The 23,216-nt window shown below is 43.1% G+C and overlaps 1 protein-coding gene across 1 annotated transcript in view; it reads left to right on the top strand.

Annotated features, from left to right (window-relative positions):
• TEX11 (testis expressed 11) overlaps positions 1-22,097 on the top strand; it is a 371,261-nt gene extending 349,164 nt beyond the window's left edge. The window contains exons 29-30 of the mRNA XM_044764084.2: positions 7,431-7,595; positions 8,266-22,097. Of these exons, the coding sequence (XP_044620019.1) occupies positions 7,431-7,595; positions 8,266-8,337 (237 nt within the window). The 3' untranslated portion in view covers positions 8,338-22,097. The remainder of the gene's footprint in view (positions 1-7,430; positions 7,596-8,265) is intronic.
• Positions 22,098-23,216: the final 1,119 nt, after the last annotated feature.

Genomic DNA, 23,216 nt, shown 5'->3' with positions numbered 1-23,216 from the left:
TAAGTACTGCCAATCCTCCTCTTTTTGCTGAGGAAGACTGGCCCTGAGCTCACATCCATGCCCATCTTCCTCCACTTTATATGCAGGACACCTACCACAGCATGGCTTTTGACAAGCGGTGCCATGTCCACACCTAGGATCCGAACCAGCAAACCCCGGGCCACCGAGAAGCCAAACATGTGCACTTAACCGCTGCACAATTTATATCCCCAGGCATTGCTGAAAACAATACAGCAATCATTATGCAATTAGTGGAGTAGCTGGGTGTGATACCTGCAGTCAGACAGCTTAATAGAGACATCAGAGAAAGAGAAAGTCAAAGAGAGCCCTACGAAACCCTGTCATCCCAGGGTGACCATTTGCATAACCAAGGCTGTGTTGTCTGAGAGGCAACCTAACAAGTTTCACATGTGAGGGAAATAGACTTTGCTAAAATAGCCCAGTCAAGTTACTAAAGAAATAAATACACAAAAAACAACAGAAACAAGCCCCAGGTTGGGGGGACTCAGTCTCTAGATTTGCTACAATATGTTACCTAAAATGTTCATTTTTCATCAAAAAAATATGAGACATGCAAAGAAACAGGAAAGTCTGACCCATGCACAGGAAAAAAAGCAAGCAACACAAACTATCTGGGACAGGACCCAGATATCAGATTTAACAAAGATATCAAAGCAACCATTATAAACAGGTTCAAAGAACTAAAGGAAACTATGCTAAAAGAAGTAAAGAAGGTGTGACGGCAACGTCTCATCAAAGAGAGAATATCAATAAAGACATAGAATATTTTTTCAAGAATCAAATGAAAAATCTGAAGGTGAAAAGTACAATACGTGAAATTAAAAATTCACTAGAGAGGCTCAACAGTAGATTGTTATAAAGCTACTGGCAGAACCCAGCTGTTTCAAATCAGCAAATTTGAAGATAGATGGATAGATTATGCAATCTGAAGAACCAACATACACATGGCAAGAGTATCAAGCATAGGAGAGAAGGAAACAGAAAAAAATATTGAAAGAAATAATGGCTGAAAAATTTCCAAATTTGATGAAAAACATTACACATCCAAGCAGGTCAACGAATTCCAAATAGAATACACAGTTATCCACACACAGAAACATAATACTAAAAGTATTGAAAGCTAAATACATGGAGAAATTTTGAAAGGAGAGAAAAAAGAACTTAGAAAGGAGCTCCAGTAAGATTAACAGCTGACTTCTCATCAGAAACAATGGAGGCCAGAAAGCAGTGGCATATTCAAAGTGATGAGAGAAAACAACAGTTAACCAGCATCCTATAACCAGCAAAATTATCTTTCAAAAATGAAGGTGAAATGAAGACATCACCAGATAAAGAAAAACCAAGAGAATTTATTGCTAGCTGCCCTGCCTACAATAAATACTAAAGGAAGTTCTTTAGGTTGAAAGAAAGTGATTCCAAACAATAATTCACATCCAAACAAACCGAAAAGCACCAGTAATTATGTAATTATAAAAGACATTATAAATGCATGTTTCTTCTCCTTTCTTCTCTTAACTGATTTAAAAACCAAATGTATAAAACACATTATATAATTGTTTTGTTTGGCTTTTAACATAGAAAAATGTAATATAAAAATCACAGCACAAAGAAGGCAGGTGGGAGCCTGTTTTGGAGTAAGGAAATGACACTAGAGAATAACTCTAAGCCACAGGAAGAAATGAAGAGGACCAGAAATGGTAAATTAGAAGGTTAATATAACAAACTATGAATAGGACTTGCATTCCTTACTTCTCTTAGTTTCTTCGAAACACATAAAATTATATAAAGTAATTATAACTATTTTTGTTGAATTGTCTATTTTAAAACTTACTACAAAGCTACAGTAATCGACACAGTGCAGTACTGACATAAGGATAGACATAGATCAATGAAATAGAATTAAGAGTCCAGAAATAAACCCTCACATTTATGGCCAATTGATTTTTGACAAAGTTGTCAAGACTTCAGTGTAAAAGATTTTTTTTTAACAGTAGTTCTTGGACAAGCAGATAGCCACGTGGAAAAGAATGAAGTTTGGACTCCTACCTCACTGTATACAAAAATTAGCTCAAAATGCCTCAAAGACCTAAATGTAAGAACTAAAATTATAAAAACTGTAAGTACATATAAACTAAAATTATAAAACTCAGAATTATATATAAAACTAAAATTTTAAAACTCTTAGAAGCGTAGTTTTAAATCTTTGTGAACTTGGATTAGGTAGTGGTTTCTTAGAAATGACACCAAGAGCACAAGCAATAAAATTAAAAAATAAATAAATTAGATTTCAGCAAAATTAAAACTTTTCTGCAAAGGACACCACTAAGGAAGTGAAAAGACAACCCACAGAAAAGCAGTAAACGTTGGAAATCATATATCTGTTAAGGGACTTGTACTTAGAATATATAAAGAACTCTCATAACTCAATAATATAAAGACAACTAAATTTTTTTAATGGGCAAAGGATCTGAATAGACATTTCTCCATAGAAGATGTTCAAATGACCAATAAGCACATGGAAAGATTCTTGACATCATTAGTCATCTGAGATAGGCCAATAAAAACACAATGATCTACCACATGACACCCACTAAGATGGCTATAATCAAAAAGATAATGAGTATGGACAAGGGTGTGGAGAAATTGATACCCTCATACACTGTGTGATTGTAAAATGGTACAGCTGCTTTGGAAAACAGTCTGGTATTTCCTCAGAAGGTTAAACATAGAATTACCACATGACCCAGGAATTTCACTTCTAGGTATATACCCATAAGAAATGAAAATATATGCCAAAGACTCATACACAAATGTTCATATCAGCATTATTCATAATAGCCAAAAATGGAAACAACTCAAATGTCGATCAACTGATGAATGGACAAACAAAATGTGGTATAGTACTGACACATGCTACAACATTGATGGACCTGGAAAACGTTATGCTAAGTGAAAGATGTCAGTCATAAGGCCTACATACTGTGTGACTCCATTTATCTAAAATGCCCAGAATAGGCCAATCTATGAGAGAGAGAAATTAGATTAGTAGCTGCCTAGGGATGGTGGGGGCCTGTATTGGAGGAAATGGGGAGTGACTGCTAACGGGCACACGGTTTCCTTTTAGGGGGATGAAAATGTTCTAAAATTGATTGTGGGGATGGTTGCAGAACTCTGTGACTATACTAAAAACCATTGAATTGTACACTTTAGGTAAATTGTATGGTATGTGAATTTTATCTTAGTAAAGCTGATGTACACAATATTCACTTCAGGAACCCTGTGGAGAGCCTAAAAAGACAGGCATTTGTGTTCCAGAACACCTACAATTTTGTTAGATATATGTAGGACTGCCATATATATGAAGATGTTGAGGACAGAGAAAACTGGCTTCAAATATGAGCCCCAGAAAGTCATAAGAGCAAACGCCTCTGTTTGCTGGCATTGATTTGCATTTCACCTGGGCAAGTCTATGTCATTTTGGGGTGAGTAACTGCATGGATGCATTTTTTTTTAATTAAAGATTAATGTTTCTCCTGAGCAATGCTGGACATGAGGGCAGCGAATGCAAATGAAAATAAAACTCTTCCAGTATTCCCTAACTCACTGAATGACACTATCAATCTTCCAGTTGCCAAGCCAGACATCGAGGACTCACCCTCAACTCCTCCCTTACTCCCCTTTCTAATCCATCACCAAGTCCTGTTAATTCTACCTCCTAAATATCTCAAATTCATTCACTTCTTCCCATCTTCCACCATCACCAACCTAGCTCAAGTTATCTTTTGCCTCAGCTACTGCAGGAACCTTTTAGCTGGTCTCCTTGCATCTCTTGCTTTCTTCTATACCTTTCTCCATCCAGCAACCAGAGTGATCTTTTAAATTTTCAAATATGTGCGACCTTGCTTAATCTTCTTCAGTAGTTTCCCATTGGTCTTAACGACCAAAATCCTGAATGTGGCCTACAAGGCCCTGCTTACCTGTCTGTCCTCATTTTGAGCCACTCTTTCCCTGACTGTTAGCCACCCCGCACTCCACAAGGCCACTAATTACCACCTCCTAGACAAATTTGATGGCCTCTTTCTTTACCCTGGCTTTCATTATTGACCACTGTCTCCTTAGTGAAATTCTCTTTTCCTTTGTCCTTTATTTTCTCACCACGCCTCTGTGTTGTCTTTTCCCTCTTACCACACAACTATGAATGATTCCAATATTGCTCTATTCTTTCCTTCTCTATATTCTATACTCTGTTTTAAGTGAATTGATACACTCAACTGTTACCTGAACTCCAGTCCATATCTGCAACAGCCTACATGATATCTCCAGTTACCTCAATTGTAACATGATTAAAATAGAACTTATCATTATCTTGATCTTTTATCCCCAGAAACATTTCCTTCCATTTTCTTCTTTGAATCACATCAGCATTGTCTCAGCCACTCAAACTATGTACTTTAGAGCCATTTCCAATTGACCTATCCTTCATTCCCCATATCAAATCAGTTACCAAGTTCTGTTGATTCTTCTTTAGAATGTTTCTTACATCTTTGCCTTTCCATTGTCACTATTTTGTTTCTGACCCTCGTCACTTCATTCTTAGACTCTTAAAACTTCATTTAAACAGGTCTAACTATCTGTGTTTCCTCACACTTAGGTCCTGGCATTTCAGTCTTCTTAAAATTCTAATTTCATCCTATCACTTCCCTTCTCAAAAAGTTTCAGTGACTTCTCATTGCCAGCAGAATAAATTCCAAAATCTGTGGCCTGTATTGCAAAACCCTTTACACTCCAGTCCAACGTTTTACAAATTACATCCCGCAAGATGTTAGTAAACGATCTATATACCCTAGCTTAAGCAAAGTTACATGGTTTCCTTACTATAAAACTTCCTAGAACTTTTAATGAACGAACTACTGTGCATTATAACACTCCAAGAGGGTGTATATAGCATGCAGCACTTCCAAGACACATTTGACTAAAGAATTCTATTTTTATTGACCATCTGTTAACATTTTCCATGACACTAGTGTTCTGAGGAAAAGCTTTAGGAACTGCTTAGGTAGCCCCATCCTACATTTCCAGTCCTATTTCCCGTTAATTTCCCTACATAAATTGTCTGCTTAGGCCAAACAACTATTAATCTCCCTGAGACATGCCCAGTCTCAAGCACAATCCAAGTCTTTATTTATTCTGTTCTAACCATATGGAATGCCTTTCTCTTTCTCTGTATATCTGTATTTTTTTTTTGAGATATAATTCATATATCACAAAATTCACAATTTTAAAGTATACAACTTAGTGGTTTTTAGTATATTCACAAAATGGGCAACTATCACCAGTATCTAATTCCAGAACGTTTTTATCACCCCAAAAAGAAGCCCCACACCCATTAGCAGTCACTCCCCATCCCCCTGCCCAAAGCCCTGGCAAGCACCAATCTGCTTTCTGTCTCGATGGATCTGCCTCTTCTGGACATTTCATATGACCTCTGTGTATCGAGATGCTGTTCATCTACCCTAAGACCATGTCTGTTCAGTCGTCTGTTCAGTCATCTGTTCATTCCTTCAGTTAAAATCACAACTCTGTCAGACACTGTGCCAGGCTGTAGATACACAAGGGTAGATGACATTCCACCTTCAAGGAACTCCCAGCCTGGTGGAGGAGACAGACGATACAGTGTTGGAAGTGCTGGTGCAGTGCTGCGAACAAAGTGCCGTAGGATAAAGCGCTGTGAATAATGAATTGTGGAGAGTCGGGGAAAGCCTCACTGAGGAGGCAGCATTTGACTGGATATTGATTCATTTGTTCACTCTTTCATTAATTTCTTCATTCAGCAAACACCTATTGTGCTCCTATCATGGGCCAGGTGCAATGCTGGACTCTGAGGATATAAAGATGAACAGGAAAACTTCCCTGCACCTCAAGGAGCTCGACAGTCTGGAGGAGGAGATAAATATATAAACAGTTTCAAAACAATGTGATATAAGTTTATAGAGGAGTGTAAAGCTTGTTATGGGAACAGAGAGAGAGAAGTAACTAATTCTGCTTGTGAATTTCAAAAAAGTAGAGGTTTACCAAGTGGACAAGGATGGGAGGTGGCATTTCAAGCAGAGACCAGACTTCTTCTGACTGTGCCAGCCTAATGCGTGTTTCTTCTACTGAACTAGAACACCTAATGCATGTGTCACTCTCACTAGCCCTTAATCACATACTCTGTGTGGTCCTCTTTATATGTGGATGCCTTGTCTCGCCAAAGGCACTATGTGTCCTTTAGGACAAGAGCTTTGTCTTGTCCCTCTTAGCACCCTCCTCATAGTGTTTCATGCACAGTAATTTTTATAGACCCAAATGAGTGAAAGAATTATAGCTGAGACGAGGTCATGGACGCTCTCAAGAAACTGCTGCCTAAGTCTTCTACCACATTTCCCCCTCCAGGGGCCTGAGACCTGTCGAGTAGATGAAGGGCTTTAACATGGAACGAGCACGCGAATGCCCCCTTCGCGGCCCATCTCCTATACACGTTCTGAGAAAGTATCTCCTGAGACTAATCCTTGTCACTATTGGAAAACCTTGTGATCAGCCATGTTAAAGACCACTCAGAGAGAAGGGGCCATCTTAGAAATGTGCCCTTTGTTCATGGCTAGGTAGATATTGTCAACACTAAAGATTAATATTTTAAAAAATTACAATCAATTGACTTTAAGTAAAACAGATTACCCTCCATAATCTGTTTTCCCGGACAAGGAATTCTGCCTCAAGACTGTAACATAGAAATCCCGCCTGAGTTTCCGGCCTGCTGGCTTGCCCTATAGACTTCAGACTCAAGATTGCAACATCAACTCTTACCTGAATTTACAGCCTGCTGGCCTACCTACGATTTCAAACTTGCCAGCCCCCGTGATTGTGTGAGCCAGTTCCTTAAAATAAATCTTTCTATATATTTGCAAAAAATAAAGATTAATACAATTTCTATTCCAAAAACAGACTGATTCAGGTCAAGGAAATTAAGAAATTCAATAAAACTGCTTCTTGATAACCTTCTCTGAAAATTAGAGGTAGGTTTTGGGGAGATAACTGACTGAGGACAGCACCAAGGGAAGCCCCAAACAGGATACAGGATTTTCTCCTGCTTCAGGGAGACCAGGCCTCAGTCCAAGAGGGCCTCGTCGCTTTTCCAGTTTGTATGTCACTTCATGAAGTCTTGCTGTGGAGCGTTCTACAGCTGACCAAACCTTCAAGGTGCTCACCTGCTACTCTCCAGGGGCAGGGCACTGCTCATGGGCCCTGTGGCTCCTTCCTTGGTGTTAGCAGAGCACCGTTGTTTGTAAAATAATAATGGGATGCAGCACTGATAGTCAGTGCCACATGATTGTGACCATTCTAACTGTAAACCCACTGCTCTTGGATTTCAGGAAGGCTACCCAGAAACGGAGATTCTCTGGCTGATGGTCAAGTCCTGGAATATTGGAATATTTATGTACGGCCGTAGCAAGTATGTATCTGCTGAAAAATGGTGCGGCCTGGCATTGCGCTTCCTTGACCACCTTGGCTCCCTCAGGAGAAGCTATGAAATTCAGGTGAGGAGGGAGATGGCCTGGGTGGACGGCATGACTCGGGCGGCAGCGGGGTTCTACCGGGGCTCTCAGTGGGACTCTACCTTGCTTGACTAGGAAAGGATCTTGATTGTCGTTCCTCTCAGTGGTTCCAGAGAGCTGCAAGAGTTAGGGGACTGTAAGTAGTAGTTTCTAAGAGTAGAAACCAGGAAGGATGGTGAACGTGGGGGAATTGAGGGCTAGCAAATGGAATCTAATTAAGAGGAATGCCAAGGGTGAGCGCTGGAAAGACACATCACTGTCACTGCTGGTGCATGTAGGGAAGGATTGGCCTCTGAGCAAACGTGACTGTTTAAAAAGGCATTCTCTCTAGGAACTAGTCTGAGTTTCAGACTTGTGGGCCATTAGCTAACCAGGAGAGGCTCTGGGGAGAAAAACTCTTATTACCAAGTAAGAGCAAAGGATCTTTTATGTTTTAAGTACCTTCTCCCTTATGATAGCCGCCTGTCCCTAGTAAACGGACCTCATGTGATGGGGATCCCTCTTCCCCAAGAGAGTACTGTATTTTCTCCCCAAAGTGGCTCCTCAAATCTCGGAAGGTAAGGGTTAGACTCGCTAGCCATCACCGTGGGTCCGGACGCTTCCCCACATTTCCTTTCCTCTGAAGGAATCTATTTGCTATTCTCTTTCCCAGATGAATGTTCTGTATAGTCAGCTTGTGGAAGCATTAGATAAAAACAAGGGCTCACTTTTTAGTAAAGAGTGAGAACCGCTGGAACAAGGCATAGGAGCAGGCAAGCTGACAGCAACTTGAAGAAGATCTATGGTCCTGAGATGTTGAGTATTTAAATTCTTGTGAAACTTTCTCTTGAGCTTTTGTTTCTGTTTTCTCAGGCCCTATTTTCATGTTGTTAAATGAAATTTTCTAAAATAAAAGTATTTTGGCTTTTACTGTTGCTTTTACTGCTCATTTCTGAGGGACAAATGAATTTCCCAAAGTGCCAAGAAGTATATATATTGAAATAGCCCATGTGAGAGCAAGATGATTCATGCCCCATGTGAACAAAAGGGAGTGTTCACCTCGGTCCAACACAGGGTGCCTTTTTTTCCAGAAGTGCTCAAATTCCCAATACCTGAAGATGACAGAGAACCACAGGCTCTTCATCAGGAGGACCTTAGCGGTCTTTGGGCATTGATGGGAGTCATGAAATCTATGACATCCTTGAGAATTGGTTGTCCAGTCTCTATCAGAACATATCCGATGACAGGGAACTCCTGAGATAGTTCAATCTACCTTTTTTGCTAATTGGTAAAAAGCCCTTCCTCAAACTGAACAGAAATTAGTCTCCCTAGAACAAGTGTGCTTTCTCTGTCCCAGATGCCCTTTGGAGACTGAAGACAGGAGTCAGGCCCCTCCCTGTCCTCTTGGCTTTTTCTTCTTCCAGTTAAACCTCCTCAGACCCCACACCTGTTCCTCACAGGACGTGGTCACCTCGCCTTCCAAGAGCGGTGAGCTCTGACCCACACAGAGCTCAGCAGCCGCTTTCTGGCTAGACCTGCATTGGTGCACTGCAAGACCACAGTGGCTTTTCTTCCCCAGCTGATTTATATTAACATTTTTTAACTTTTGATTTTGAAATTGTTTCACACTTACAGAAAAGGTGCAAGTAAGCACAAAGAATTGCCATAACCCTTCACCCAGCTTCCCCATTTGTCAATATTTTACCATGTTGCCTTATTGTTCTCTCTCTGCGTTTCTTTCTGAACCCTTTGAGGTTAATTTGCAGACGTCTTGCTCCATTACTCCTTAGTACCTCAGTGTATTGTTCCTAAAAACAAAGATACTCTCTTACATGACCACAATACAACCATCAAGATCAGGAAATGAACAGTGATAGAATTCTACCATCTAATCCACAGACCCCATTCGAATTTCACTGATTGTCCTAATAAAATCCTTCATAAAAGTTGCATTTAGTTGTCACGTCTCTTTCATCTCCTGCAGACTAAAACAGTTCCTCAGTCTTTCTTTACCTTTCATGACCTTGACATTTTTGAAGAGTAGAGGCTAATTATGTTGTAGCATGAACCTCACTTTGGGTGTGTCTGATGTTTCCTGATGATTAGATTCAGTTTTTGCCTTTTTGGTAGGCATACCACAAAAGTGATGTGTTCTTCTTGGTGTAGCACACCAATAGACATACAGTGTCAATTTGTCCCATCACTGCTTAAAGTTAAGGTGGTGTCTACCAGGTGCTTAGTGATTAAAAAGTAATTATGAAGTACTTTGTGAAAGATACTTTGAAACCAAATATTCTGTTCCTCATTAAACTTTCACTCAGTAGTTTTGGCATCCATTGATGATTCATGCCTGAATCTGTTTTTACTGTGATGGTTACTAAATGTTAATTTTTTAATTTCCATCATTCCCTCTTCAGTTATTAGTTGGTGTTTATTAGGTAGAGCATTTTCTTCACCCCCACTTATTTATTCATGTTTTTAAAATGTTTTAGTACAGGGGCCAGCCCCGTGTCCTAATGGTTAAGTTCGCGCGCTCTGCTTCAGCAGCCCAGGGTTTTGCCAGTTCAGATCCTGGGCACGGACATGGCACCGCTCATCAAGCCACGCGGAGGCGGCATCCCACATGCCACAACTAGAAGGACCCACAACTAAAAATACACAACTACGGGGGCTGGCCTGGTGGCACAGCAGTTAAGTGCGCACGTTCCGCTACGGCGGCCTGGGGCTCGCCAGTTCGGATCCCGGGTGTAGACTTAGCGCCACTCAGCAAGCCATGCTGTGGTAGGCGTCCCACATATAAAGTAGAGGAAGATGGGCACGGATGTTAGCTCAGGGCCAGTCTTCCTCAGCAAAAAGAGGAGGATTGGCAGCAGTTAGCTCAGGGCTAATCTGCCTCAAAAAAACAAAAAAACACAGCTATGTACCGGGGGGCTTTGGGGAGAAAAAGGAAAAATAAAATCTTTAAAAAAATGTGTTAATACTACTCAGCCATAAAAAAGGACAAAATCGTCCCATTCACAACAACATGGATGGACCTTGAGGGTATTATGTTAAGTGAAATAAGCCAGATAGAGAAAGACGAACTCTGTATGACTCCACTCATAGGTGGAAGTTAAACACAGAGACAAAGAGAACTGATTGGTGGTTACTGGGGGGGTGGGGGGAGGGCACAAAGGGTGAAGTTGTGTACCTACAACATGACTAACAATAATGTACAACTGAAATTTCACAAGGTTGTAAACTATCATAATCTTAATAAAACAAAAATGTTTTAGTACAGACTAATGGATTTCTATTTAGTCAGTGACATAATCCACTATTATCATTATTTTTCTGATCAAAGCTGGTTCCTCTGTCCTTTTGACATGTCCCCATCATTCTTTGAAAACCTCCTTACTTTGTGACCCAATAACATCTTCCAGGCTCATCTTGTACTTTCCTGCCCCAGCACTGGAATCAGTAATTTCTCCAAGGATCCCTGGTTTCTTTTAATGGAGAACGGTAGTTAGTGCCCAAGATCTGGGTGCTAGGTGTACTCATTGTTACTGGGATGCTATTGTTTCTAGGTCCTCTCAGTGGACAGAGCTAGGAAATAAGTGTGTGTGTGTGTGTGTACATGCATATGAATTTATATATGTGTGTATATATATATACAGACACACACAGTGTATATAAAACTGAGTTCATACTGATACCTCCATTTTGAATCCAACACCAGAGGGTTTATTCTAGCCTTCCTTCCTTTCCATATTTGCAACTCTCTCTTCCAACATTGAGAGACCTGGCTCCTGTTACCCTCAAATATTCACTTATTTGCTCAATATCCCTGTTTGAGGACAATGTCTCAGGCATGCAGCTGTCTCCTTGATCCTAAGCCTGCCATTCTGACCATGAGGGCTGTCCCTTAGGCCTGAGCCCTGGCAGACACTCTGGCCAAGTCTTCAGCTGAGCAAGCAAGCAAGCAAGCTGAGTCTCTAGCTGAGCGCCCACCAAGGGAAAGGGCAAGGGACCGCACTCACATTTAAGCAGGCATTTCATATTGTTGACTCACTGGGCTTACTGTTTAGTCTCCCTTGCCTTCACTTTGGTTTATTCCTACTTAGCTTAGAGAAGTCAGCTCAAGTGTCAGTTCCTCAGAGAAACCTTCCCTGACCAGGTCAGGTTCTCTTGTCATATGCTCTCCTAGCACTCTGTTTTATTCTTCACAGTCTGTAAATATGTATTTCTTTATGGACTGAGTTGATTAATATCTGTCTCCCTCAATAGTCTTAGTTAAGTTCCATGTGGGCAGACAGTATGTTTGCCTCACCACTGTATATCCACAGTGCCTGGCACTTTCAATAAAGAGTTGTTGAAAGAATGAATGAAAATTTCTAAGTCTTTTTTCATGCATACTGCCATTAATTAATGTCTCAACGCGTATTTCCAGTTTTTTTCATCTAAGTGCATTTATCATGATTTAATTGCTCTTGCCAGTTGTTCTTTTTGGAGAGAGGCTCTCTTTATTATGTTGTTATCCCTCTCAGACCCATGTCATCTGTATATTTTGTCAGCATGTCATCTAATGTCTTTATCCAGATAAATGATAAAACACACTGAATAGGAGTGGGCTGAGACAAAGCTTGGGAACATGCCTTGCAGTCCCACCTCCAAGTTCATTCATTCGTGCAACAAATTCTTCCTGAACACTTTCTGCTCTGCGCTGGACACTGTTAGAGGTACTGGGGATAAAGTCATGAGCAAAGTAGAGGACAAGTCTCTCCTTTGAGGAGCTTCCATCCGAGTGGGGGGCGACAGATAATAAACTAGTACCTAAATAAATTAAATATCAATCCATTAATTAGCAGACTCTGGGATGATCATTCACCCATTCAGTAATTATACTATCTACATTTTTCCTATTTTTTTCACAAAGATATCATGAGTGACTTTGTCAATGCCTTGCTCGAATCCAGATACACTCTGTCTACAACAGTCCTCTGCTTTACCCATTCCCATTTACTAAGCTCATAAGTGAGCTTAGTCTGTCTTGAGCTTTTCTTAGGTAAAGGCTTTTATGAACCCGTTGTGATCACTAGTTCCCTTCTAGGTCTCATGCAAACCATCCCTTCCCATAATGTATTTTAGAAACTTGCCTGTGATTAAGATGAAACCTACCTGTCTAAAGCTTGTGATATCTATCATCTTCTCTTTAAAAAGGAGCATATGTCCTTATGTAGGCTTCCAGCATTTTTCTTATGCCCCATGGTGCCCCAAAGGTTACAAACACCAGTGCAGTGATCTCATCTACAGGTTCCCTCATCGTCCCCAAATATAATTTGTCTGGGCCAAAAGACTCAAAATCAGACAATTTGTTTCCTTGCTGTGATCCTCAGTTCCCTCTGCCCAATGTCTGCTCGATGCTTTCCAGCCTGACGGACAGAATTTGTAGGGTGGAGAAGTCAAAGCAAACTAGGAATGGAAGAGGTTCTCTCTATCTTTGTGGTCTGGCAACATTACGCCATTTCCTTTCTCATTTTACACGCTGTGGTACTATTGGAATTCTTTTTACATGTGCTTGTATTATGTTTATAATTTTAAAAGCTAATTTTAGTTAAAACAATACATACTATCTGCCCCAACTTGCAGACTTTAAGGTCTCCTTCATTTGCTTCTTGATGCCAACAAAACTGAAAACAGCCTCTTTTTCTTACTCCTAGAATTAACTCACTTTGGGTCAGGCCTTCCTGATATGGTTTTGGCAGTTCCATGTTACTATTTTAAATCCATCCTTGGTCAGATGCCCTTCTTTCCACCTTTTTAATGTCTCATTATCAAAGAATTCTCTGTGCATTTACATCATTTTCTTTAAATACCTTTCCTTCTACCTCTTCATTAAAATACTTCACAATTATGTGGTCATAATTTAGTTTCTAGGCCTTTCAACCCTTTTGGGAAGGTGGCCAAATAGAAAGTGCAAGGAAACTAACAATTAATGCATACCTACCAAGCGCTAAGCATTTCACATGTGCTATCTCATCTAACTGCCATGACAACCCCGAGAAGGAGGGAGTGTCCTTCTGTTGCTCTTCCTTCCCTCCTTCTTTCTCTTTCCCTCTCTCCCTTGTCAGTCCTGTGGGGAATTGACCCTCAGAGAGTTTAAGTAATTTAACCAAGGTCACACAGCCAGAAAATGGCAGAGCCATGAGTTAAAGCTAGATCTATTGGAGCCCGCTCTTTCTTTGCCCTCACGCCACTTTTATTTTCTCTAATCGTTTGAAGTCTTCTTTCTTGAATTCTAGGGCAGAATACCTTACCACGTCTGGCCTTATGCTCTTAAAAACTCTGAGTTAATAGTGTTGCTCTTCAAGTTTCCATTTCACCAATCAGTTCTTCATTATTGGTCAGAATTAGGTCATGAAGAGCAAACAGTCCTTCTTGTTGATTTCTTTACTTTCTGAGGGGTAATACTGTCAACAAGACAAGTAAAGAATTTCTCAGTGTTCTTCTTTTAGGCCAATGAAATTTATAGCAACACTGGACAAAGTCCCTCATTGCTGCTGGATCTTGCCCTGTGCCATTTTTGTAAGCTGCATCAGGAATCCTTCATTGGTTCCCCCACTTTGTAGGGTGCTATGTGATGTGCTAACACTACATGACTCCTGCTCCTTTCTCCTTTTAACCAAACTCTGTAGAGGGCTCTGTCCTTACATTTGTGGGTTTCTGTGCATACAGCACAATGTCATCTCCCATTCTCAAAGGCACCTTTCTTCTTAACAGTGTGCTCCTCCCAATTCCCAAATTCCAATTGTTTCATTCCTCCAAGTCTTAATGATACCTCTTGGCTGATATTTATTACCTTGAGTTAAAATGTCAAGTTTACTTTGTAATATTAGGTTGAACCATATGAAGTTGCCATTTTCGTAGGTCAAAAATGGTTGAATATTGGCAATTTCATATGGCTCAACCCAATGTATGTGCTGTGTATTGATGCAGAAACAACTTCAGCCGTAAGTTCTATTTATGACTCTCCCCAGACGTATTCTTCTGTGACTAAATGGGCACCTCTTCCAGTGCTGTTCTCGTTGTCATATCTGATATCATCCATAGTAATTGATTTTATAATATTATCAGGACATTTTTCTCATTCCCCCTCTATTTTCAATTTAAAGTTCTCTTTATCAGATCAGCAAGGCTCTGGGTAAGCACATTTGTCCCAGTTATCACAGAGAACTCTGTCTCTAGCCAGGAGCCCAGCAATCTAGTATTTTAAACTATGATCCAGACAAGACAAATCCTATTCTAAAATTCCATCTCAATAGGCAGCCATTTCATCTTCCGTATATTCTTTTCTATTCCATAGTACCAGTTTTCTTTTGTAAGAAGAAAAGAAAATAGCACCTGGTCCCCCAAGTCCTTGAATTTTCTGCCCATGACTTCATAGTCCTTGGAGATGATTCCGTGTCTCCTTTGGTGGGGCCACTCATCCCTACAGGAGGTACACTTGTTAGAATAAGAGGTGGAGGAAGGTGGAAGTGGGAAGCATTTGTCTGATTTGATCACTTTCCCACAGCTCTATTAAACTGCAGCGGAAATACATGATCAAAGAAAATATTTATATCATATCTGCATACTTACGGCCCCCTCCATGTTGTCAGTCAGAAAGCCACCAACTCCTCATTCAGTCATCTGTTCATTCATTCATTCATTTATCTGTCCATCCAGCCAATGAATAATTGTGATTTAGACCCAGATCCCGCCCTCAATGAGCTTACAGTCTAATAAAGGAAGAGGTTAGGCTTACACTTATTGTATTGGAGTGATTACAATATCAAAGATAGAACATGAATGCTGTAAGAGTGGGGGACAGTGCTGAGATTCCAAAGGAGGGACTCAAGAAATGCTTTGTGGAGAAGGTTGAACTGGACTCTAAGAATGTATAGGATTTGGCCATAAGGAATGAGGGGCAGGGAATTCCAGGCAGAAAAACAACAGCATGGCAAAGGCATGTAGTCTTTCTGTACGAGGAACAGGGAATGGTTTTGTTGATTTGCAGCCTAGAGTGCTTGAAGGGGAGCAGTGAGGAAAAGCTTAAAAAGGTAGGCTGGAACCAGATTATGGAGGATCTCGAATATGTGACTAAGGAGTTTGCACTTTATTCTGTAAGCCACTGAAGGAATTAGAGCTGGGCAGGGGTAGGGTCAGAGACAGACTCTAGGAATATTGACCTGGGAAACAGTGGATAAATTGGATTGGAGAAGGGAGAATCTAGAGCAAGGAAGACTAATTTGGAGGCCATTAAAATTTTCCAATTTCACCCTTTTATAAAGCCCCATAGTTTCATTAATAGCACTTATCAGTTTGGAAATATATATTTATTTATATGATTGTTTATGTCTATCTTTTGCTCACTATTGTACTCCCAGGGCCTGACACAGAATTATGTGTTTGTTGAATGAATGAAAATAATGAAGAATTGAATTGGGATAATAGTGGTGAAAACAGTGATGGTGAATGTATGGACTGTTGTAGAGACATAATCAGAGATGACGCAAAGGTTTCAAGTCTGGGTGGGGAGAATGTTATAACAGTGTTAAATATGACAGAGAGGCTGATGAGTATGAGGTCTGTGAAGGTACAAAATTTGGTGACTTGGAAGCCATACGGACTTTTGAGAGCACAGTTTCAATGGAGTGGTGAGGGCAAAAGCCAGGCTGCAAAGAAATGCTGAAATGGGAAGTGGTAAGAACTAGACGAGGCAGCAGAGCCCAGTGGCATACACCCCGGACCCAAACTGCCCTGGTTCAATCCTTCCTTTCCCACTTACTAGCTGTATGACCTTGGGTAAGTTACTTCACCTCTCCATGCCTCAGTTTCTTGATCTAGAAAATGTCTGGAACAACAGTCACAGAGCTGTCGTAAAGAGTCAATGAGCAAATACACACACTACTCTTGGAGTGACACCTGACACACAGGAAGCACCGTCGAACGTTTGCTATTATTACCCAGCACTTGCTTTCCAGCAGGGTTTCGTGTTCCCCTGCACCCACTAACTCTTGACACGTCCTTGTCATTCTCTCCTTCTCCAGATCTCTACTTACTCCTCCTGGAAAGACGGCCCACCTAGTACGGGGCAGCCCCAGTGATTCAGGGTTCTTTACCTTCTCTGGCTGTTGGTTTTGCATTCCTCTATTCATCATAGTCTTGACTCTGGTTTTTATTCCCCTTTACCTTCTCTAGTGTTTCTTTTTGTGTCTTCTCTAGAATGACCCAATTCACCCTCAGCGGGGTGAACTCTAGCAGACCCTGGAGGGCGCCTGTGTTGTCTCCATTCCTCTACTTAACAGCAGGGGGTTTTCCCCCTTGACTTTCTTAGGATCTTTTTACCTTTACATTCTGATTTCTTTTTCCGTGTTTTGCATTTTCCCCTCATTCTGCCTAGGAATACCTCAACCTCTCTGATAAGCTAGAATAGAGAGGTAGTTCACAAACCTTTTTAGTTCCTCAAGAAAAGTTAAAAGCTGAAAAGCTTGCATTTAATTTCACAAACAAAGCCATCGATTGCTCAGCCTCAAAGACAGACCTGGTACATCACTCCCCACTGGGCGCTGGGACAGTCTCCAGACCTCCCGGGTGACTCTCACACTTGACTGCTCTTCCATGAGCCCCCACCCTCCGCCGCCCTCCCCCGACACCACCCTCACACTGTCTCAAATAGCGCTCCTCGGGAACTACCACCAGGAACCCCTACTTGCCACCAGGGGACACCTGAACTCTCCTTTGAGGGCATCTAGTGGTATGTTTGGCACATTCATGCCCGTATTTCCCTAGCACCATTTCTTTGTCCAACTGTAAGAAATCAGAATCGGCACCCTCTTCTATCACAACATTTTCTATTTTTTTAAGCTGTCCTGGAACTCTACCCCTCTGCCCAACTGGGAAAAGGAAGTTTGCCCCGTCCTAATCCACGCATCTCCTATGGATCCTTTGCTCCCCCACAGCAGGCTCCTAGCCTCTGACTGCGTGTAGTGTTTAATTGTGTATAAACCTAATGTACTCATGTGCCATGTTCTTTGGCAGCTGTATTTAAGCCTTCTATGTCACCTACATCACTGTTCATTTGTTCCTTTGAACTGAAAATTTGCAAAAGGCACAAACTGTCTCTTTGAGTGGGATTCAGCATAGTACATGTCCTTCAGAATTCTATTTTATCATCATCATTAGGAGAGGCCTTAGAGATCCTCTGTGCAACTTGCTCATGTTTTAAGATCAAGACAGTGAGGTCCAGAAAGGGACAGGTCATTCAACAATCATTTATTGAGCGTCTGGCATGTATTGGCTGCTATGAGGGATACAAAGATAACTTGGGTGCAGTCTCAGCCTTCTAGAAGCTTTTTGTCTAGTTGGAGAAGTACATTATGGACAAATAGGTACCATGCAAGGAAGAGCAGAGTAAGTTCAGTATAAACTGCTAGACTGCTGCAAAAGAAGGGAATGGGGAAGCTCTTCTGGAGTGACCGGTGACCTCATCATGGAAAATGACACTTGAGCTGCAGCTTGAATGGTTTCATAGAGATGGGGACTGGAAACATTCTAGACAGAGGCCTTGCCCACAGGTAAAAAAGGCAAGTAGTCTAGATTGGTTTGTAGAGAAACATCAGGAGATAACGCTGGAAACGCAGATGGGGGCCAGGGGAAGGTGTTAAATACTTCCCTCCCCCACATCCCACACTCCTTCTCCACCACGCTGATCCTACTAATCTTACAGGTCTCAAGCTGAATGTCATCTTCTCAGAGAAGCCTTCCTTAGGCACCTACTCACAGCAGGTCCCCTCCCTATATTATCATCTATCGCCGTATCCTATTTATTTCCTTCACAGTGTTTGGCATACTGTGCAACTATATACTCCGTCATTTACTTCTTTGTTGCCCTCCCCCACTGGACTATGAGGTTCTTGAGAGCAGAGACGGTCTTCTTTGGTTTGCCTCTCTATTTCCAGCACCAAGCCCCACGCCTATCACTAAGTGCTCACCAAGCCCAGCTCTTGTTATTAGTAGGGTAGGGGCAGTGATAACGCAAACAAAGGACTAAATTGAACAGACATTGTAAAGAATCAACAAGTTTTGGTAGGAGATTGGATATGAAGACCAAAGGAGAGAAATCAGCTTTGTGACCTATGTGATGAGGAAAATGGTGGCACTAGGAGGTGAGAGAAGAGTGAGTGAAAGAGTCAAGGAAAAGCCGAAGTGGTACAGAGAGAAATGAAATCGGTGAGAACAGGGACACAGCATTTCCGTCTTTCTGTGACATTAAGGCTGGGAAGGGGGTCTCGGAATGTCATGCTTGGAGACCAGGGCTGACCTTGAGAGCACTTGGGAAACTTGTGTTGAATGAACAAATGGATGGTGAGTAAGTGGGAGCAGAGCAGGAAGACTGTTCAGTTGTTGGTGAGAAGACAGCAAAGTGAAAAGAAGGGAAGGAGCTAAAGGAGAAGCAGCGGCTGGAGATGAAAAGGAGTCATAACTGATGGAGTAAGATCCCAGGGGAAGATGCAGGGACTCCAGAATGGAAGCTCTCCACAAAACAAAACACAAAACTCATATTCACCACAGGTCTGGGCCTAGTCAAATCTCTTACCTCCAACGCTGAGCCAGACTGGCACATCTCCTCTTTTACTGAGCACCTACTGTGTGGGACCCTGTGCTAAATGCTGGGCTGTGCAGATGAACAAGATAGTCTCCGCTCTCAAAGAGGAGTCGAGAGGAAGACGGATGTAAAAGAAGATAAGGGCAGGAAAATACTCCAAGTGTAGCAAAGTGAGAGGCATCACAGTGCAGCACTTAAGAGCACAACGACTGCAGCCACAGTCTGGGTGTGACTCATAGCTCTGCCGCTTACTAGCTGTGTGGCCTCCTTGTGCCTCAGTTTCCTTAATCTGGAAGATGAAGACAATAAGAACATCTATCGCACGGGGTTGTTTTTGGCAATAAGTGAATTAAAATGCATAAAGCACTTAGTACAGTGCCTGTCACATAGTAAGCATGAAATAAATGTTAGCTGTTACAATGATGACAAGAGTTTTTATAGGGTCTAATGGAACACAAAAGAAGGAATGGTCAGTTCCTATGGGGTGGGAGGGAAGAAAATTCCTATGGGGTGGGAGGTTGCTTCAGGAAAGGCAACACAGGAGAGGAATTCTTGAATTGAGTCTTAAAATATTAAGAGAAGTCATTCAGGTAAGCAAGATGGGGTGGCAACGAGGGCACTTCTGGCAGAAAAAGCAGCAGGAGCAAAGGCACAGGGTTGTGGTGCATTCAGGGAACTTGTGGCTGGAGCAGATGGAGACACAGCAAAAGATGAGGCAGGAGAAAAAGGCCAAGGCCTGACAGCAGAAGGGCCACGCTAAGGGGCTCAGACTTTTCCCTGTGGGTACCAGGGCCCCATGGAAGCGGGAGAGCACTTTCCATGGCTAATTCTCTCAGCTAAGTGGAGGATGATTGTGGGGACAGCAAGGACAATCAGGAGAATATCCTTTTGCATGAGCTTTTCACTGCGAGCAGGCAGGGCTGAACCCCTCTTCTCAAACTGCCCGCTTTCTGGTCCTTCAAAGTGTGCCCGATACTTCTGACTAGAGTGCCGGTGGCGGAAGAGGGACAGGACAAGCAGGTGGTTCATTCAGTCTAACGTGAAAACCACCAGCGGGTATCCGATGGCGCCAACGGGCACAGCTCTGCAGATAAAATCCAGCTGGGGCTTCACTGCTGAGGCAGCTCGTCTATTCTCTGGCAAAGCACATGGTATCGAGACCCTGTTCGCTGAGGGAGGGACGAGGTGTGCAGGAGCCAGTTCTGCTATTTCTTGCAAGTGAGGGGGGAAGAGAGAGGCTTTTGAGGAAATAGGAATTTGAGCTTCAAGAAGTTATTTGCAGTGATAATAAAATGTCCTAGAGGTGCCAAGGAACGGACCGAATGGATAAAAGGATTAATAGAATCAAGGCCATGAAATCCCAGGTGGGCAGAGCAATGAAGGAAGGAACCTGGGGACGCCGAGACCGAATGACTCCTGCCAAGGCGCGGGGAGAGACTGCCAGGCACCCAGGCGCGCTTCTACCTGGGCGCTCACTTGCTGGCTTACCTGGAGAAAGCTACTGGCTCTCTGAGCACCCACTCATCCCATTTCTACAAGGTTTTCTCACATCTTGGGCTTCCAGTGGTTGGCACCAAGCAAGCACTGCCTCTGTGGAAAGAGCTCCACTGTCCTTTAGTACTGACCTTTCTGCTCGACCCCAGGGTCCCTTTTCAGTCCCAGCCTTTTTTGCTTGACCTTGACTCGCTCAGGATACTTCCCCTCTAGTCTCTTCGCAGGCCTGCAGCTCAACTCCCACTTTCTTCTGCATCCATATTAGCTTCATGCTTGAGCACAACTTCCACACTTGTTTTGGGCAAAGATTTTGCTTTCATTAATTTCTAGAAGCGCTTTCACTATATGATAAAGTTGGTCATTTGTATCTGAATGAATATTTTATGTGGTCATAAATATCATCCTACAAATGTTTTAAGGTCTGTTAGAGATGGAGAAACCAAGGCGTGATTAACTGTGTTGTCAGCAGCAGAACTAGGGAGAGACCCCAGCAGTGGCTCCTTGAGGAGATGCGCTCTAGCGAGCGGGTCACAGCAGAGCTTAGGGTCAGGGGATGTCTACCTTCGTTGATTCCAAGTTGCTCAGTATCTTCCCGCTGGGCCGAATTTTCTTCAGCTGTGCCTCCTCGATAAGGGACAGCAGCTGTGAAGACAGAGTCTAACACAGTGTGGTCACAGGCCAGCTCTCTGTTCCCTTTGCACTTAGGAGCTGGATGTCCTTAAACCGTCCCCCACCCCGGAGCACTCTGTAGACTCCCTTTCGTCGGGGTGCCTTCTAGCAAATGAGAGAACGTGTGAAAGGAAGCACCCTGCAAACTGTAAAGCACCACAGGCAAGGATTCTCCTCCTTTCTGTGGTTCAGCCCACACACATCAGGGTTGCTCATTCATTCAGTCATCGCTCTTGACCTTAATTCCAGCAGTTCTTCCCCACGCTTCTCCACACAAGTTGCAGTGGCATCAGCCATGTCCTCTAAGTACCTGCTCTACGCAATCCTCCTCTCCAGAGGGCGGCAGGGATGACCGCCACCCTGCTCTGCAAACTGGGGCCTGCTCTGGGCCCATCTCATCCTCATTTTCCCCTGAGCTCTCAATGCTTTCTGGAACCACCGGTAGCCAGCTTTCTCTCACCACATTTATTACTGTCTCTGCTGCTAAACTGGCCCCTGCTTTCTCTAACAAACGTCTTTGCTGCAGCAGGCAGCTCCCTTCTGGAAGAATGCCAGCATTTCGCCACCAAGGATGTGGCCATCCCCTACCGCCCCGACCTGGTCGGTGCTATCTGAGGAAGTGTTTGGCGGCTGGGCTGGAAGACTGAGCATCTAACTTTCACAAAGGACCTGTTAGGACCACAGGGGTCTAGAACCATCCAGAGGAATGCCTGACTCGGTCAGCTGACGGTCACTCAGTAAAGAGCCTTTTGGCCCCCAAACAAAGGTTTGCAACATTTTTCCCAGTGCTGTGCCCCCACCCTCCCTTCTCAACTACTTCAAGAAGGTCTCTGAGCCACAGTTCATTGCAACTATCATTTATTAAAAAATATATGTCTCCTTGGAAGGAACACTGGTAAACCAACTAGTGTCATGCTTACTTTGAGTCTTTGCTTTTCTTCCCTGGGAGGGGGAGGGGGTTGAGCAGCGTTCGGACCACGTCACTTACTAACATCAGAGAAATCAGCACTCCCTGCTCGCCCCTCCTCGCCAGAGTCACAGTCGGCCATCACTTTGCCCCTCCTCGCCTTCCCCCAGCGTGCGGCCCATGGAAAGCTGCTGCCCTTTCTTTACCCTCCATCTGGGCCCCATGCTTGACAGTCAGCCTCATACTGGTCGGAGAACTGGTAACACGTTCCTAAATTTGGCTGGTAGGGCTCAAAGCATCTTCAACGTGGCATCGTTGGCACTGGTCGTAACGCGGGGGCTAGGAAACTACTGACTCAACCTTAGGGCCAAGCACATGCCTGCTCTCCTCCCCTGGGTCATGGCTCCAGCATGGAGGCGAGGGAGGCAGAGTGGCTTCAAAGGAGCACGGTGGGGTGGGGTGAGGTGGGGTGGGGCCCGAGCCATCCCTGCCGCCTGCATCTGTGGTCAGAGAAAAACTCCCTTGACCACAATTACTGCCATCTGACTCTGGGAAAAAGCAACAAGGTTTCACATCTCTCCAGTAAGTGAATCTTCACTCTACAGCTCAAATTGACAGCATTAAAGTCTACTTTTTCCTTGAAGAAACAGTAAGCTCCCAGCTGTTGGTGAGGGGCTGGGGTAGGGCAGATGAAGCGGCAGCAAAAAAAACCCAAATCAAACTTCTCATTACGTGGCTGGCCAAGCCCAGTGCTGTCCCACCGCCTAGCACAGAACTGGAAGGCAAGTGACTCCCTGTCCCTGTCGGTGGGCCCCACGAAGGGCCTCAGCTCAGCCCAGCATGTCCCTGGCAGGTGAGTAAAGGGACACTGCAATGCAGAGCCCCAGCTCCTGCTCACGGCTCTCACCAGCCCCACTGCCCCTTCCGC

Source organism: Equus asinus, chromosome X, assembly GCF_041296235.1.
Source record: "Equus asinus isolate D_3611 breed Donkey chromosome X, EquAss-T2T_v2, whole genome shotgun sequence".
In the NCBI taxonomy this organism is placed as follows: Eukaryota; Metazoa; Chordata; class Mammalia; order Perissodactyla; family Equidae; genus Equus; species Equus asinus.
This window is presented reverse-complemented; position numbering and strand designations above follow the sequence as displayed.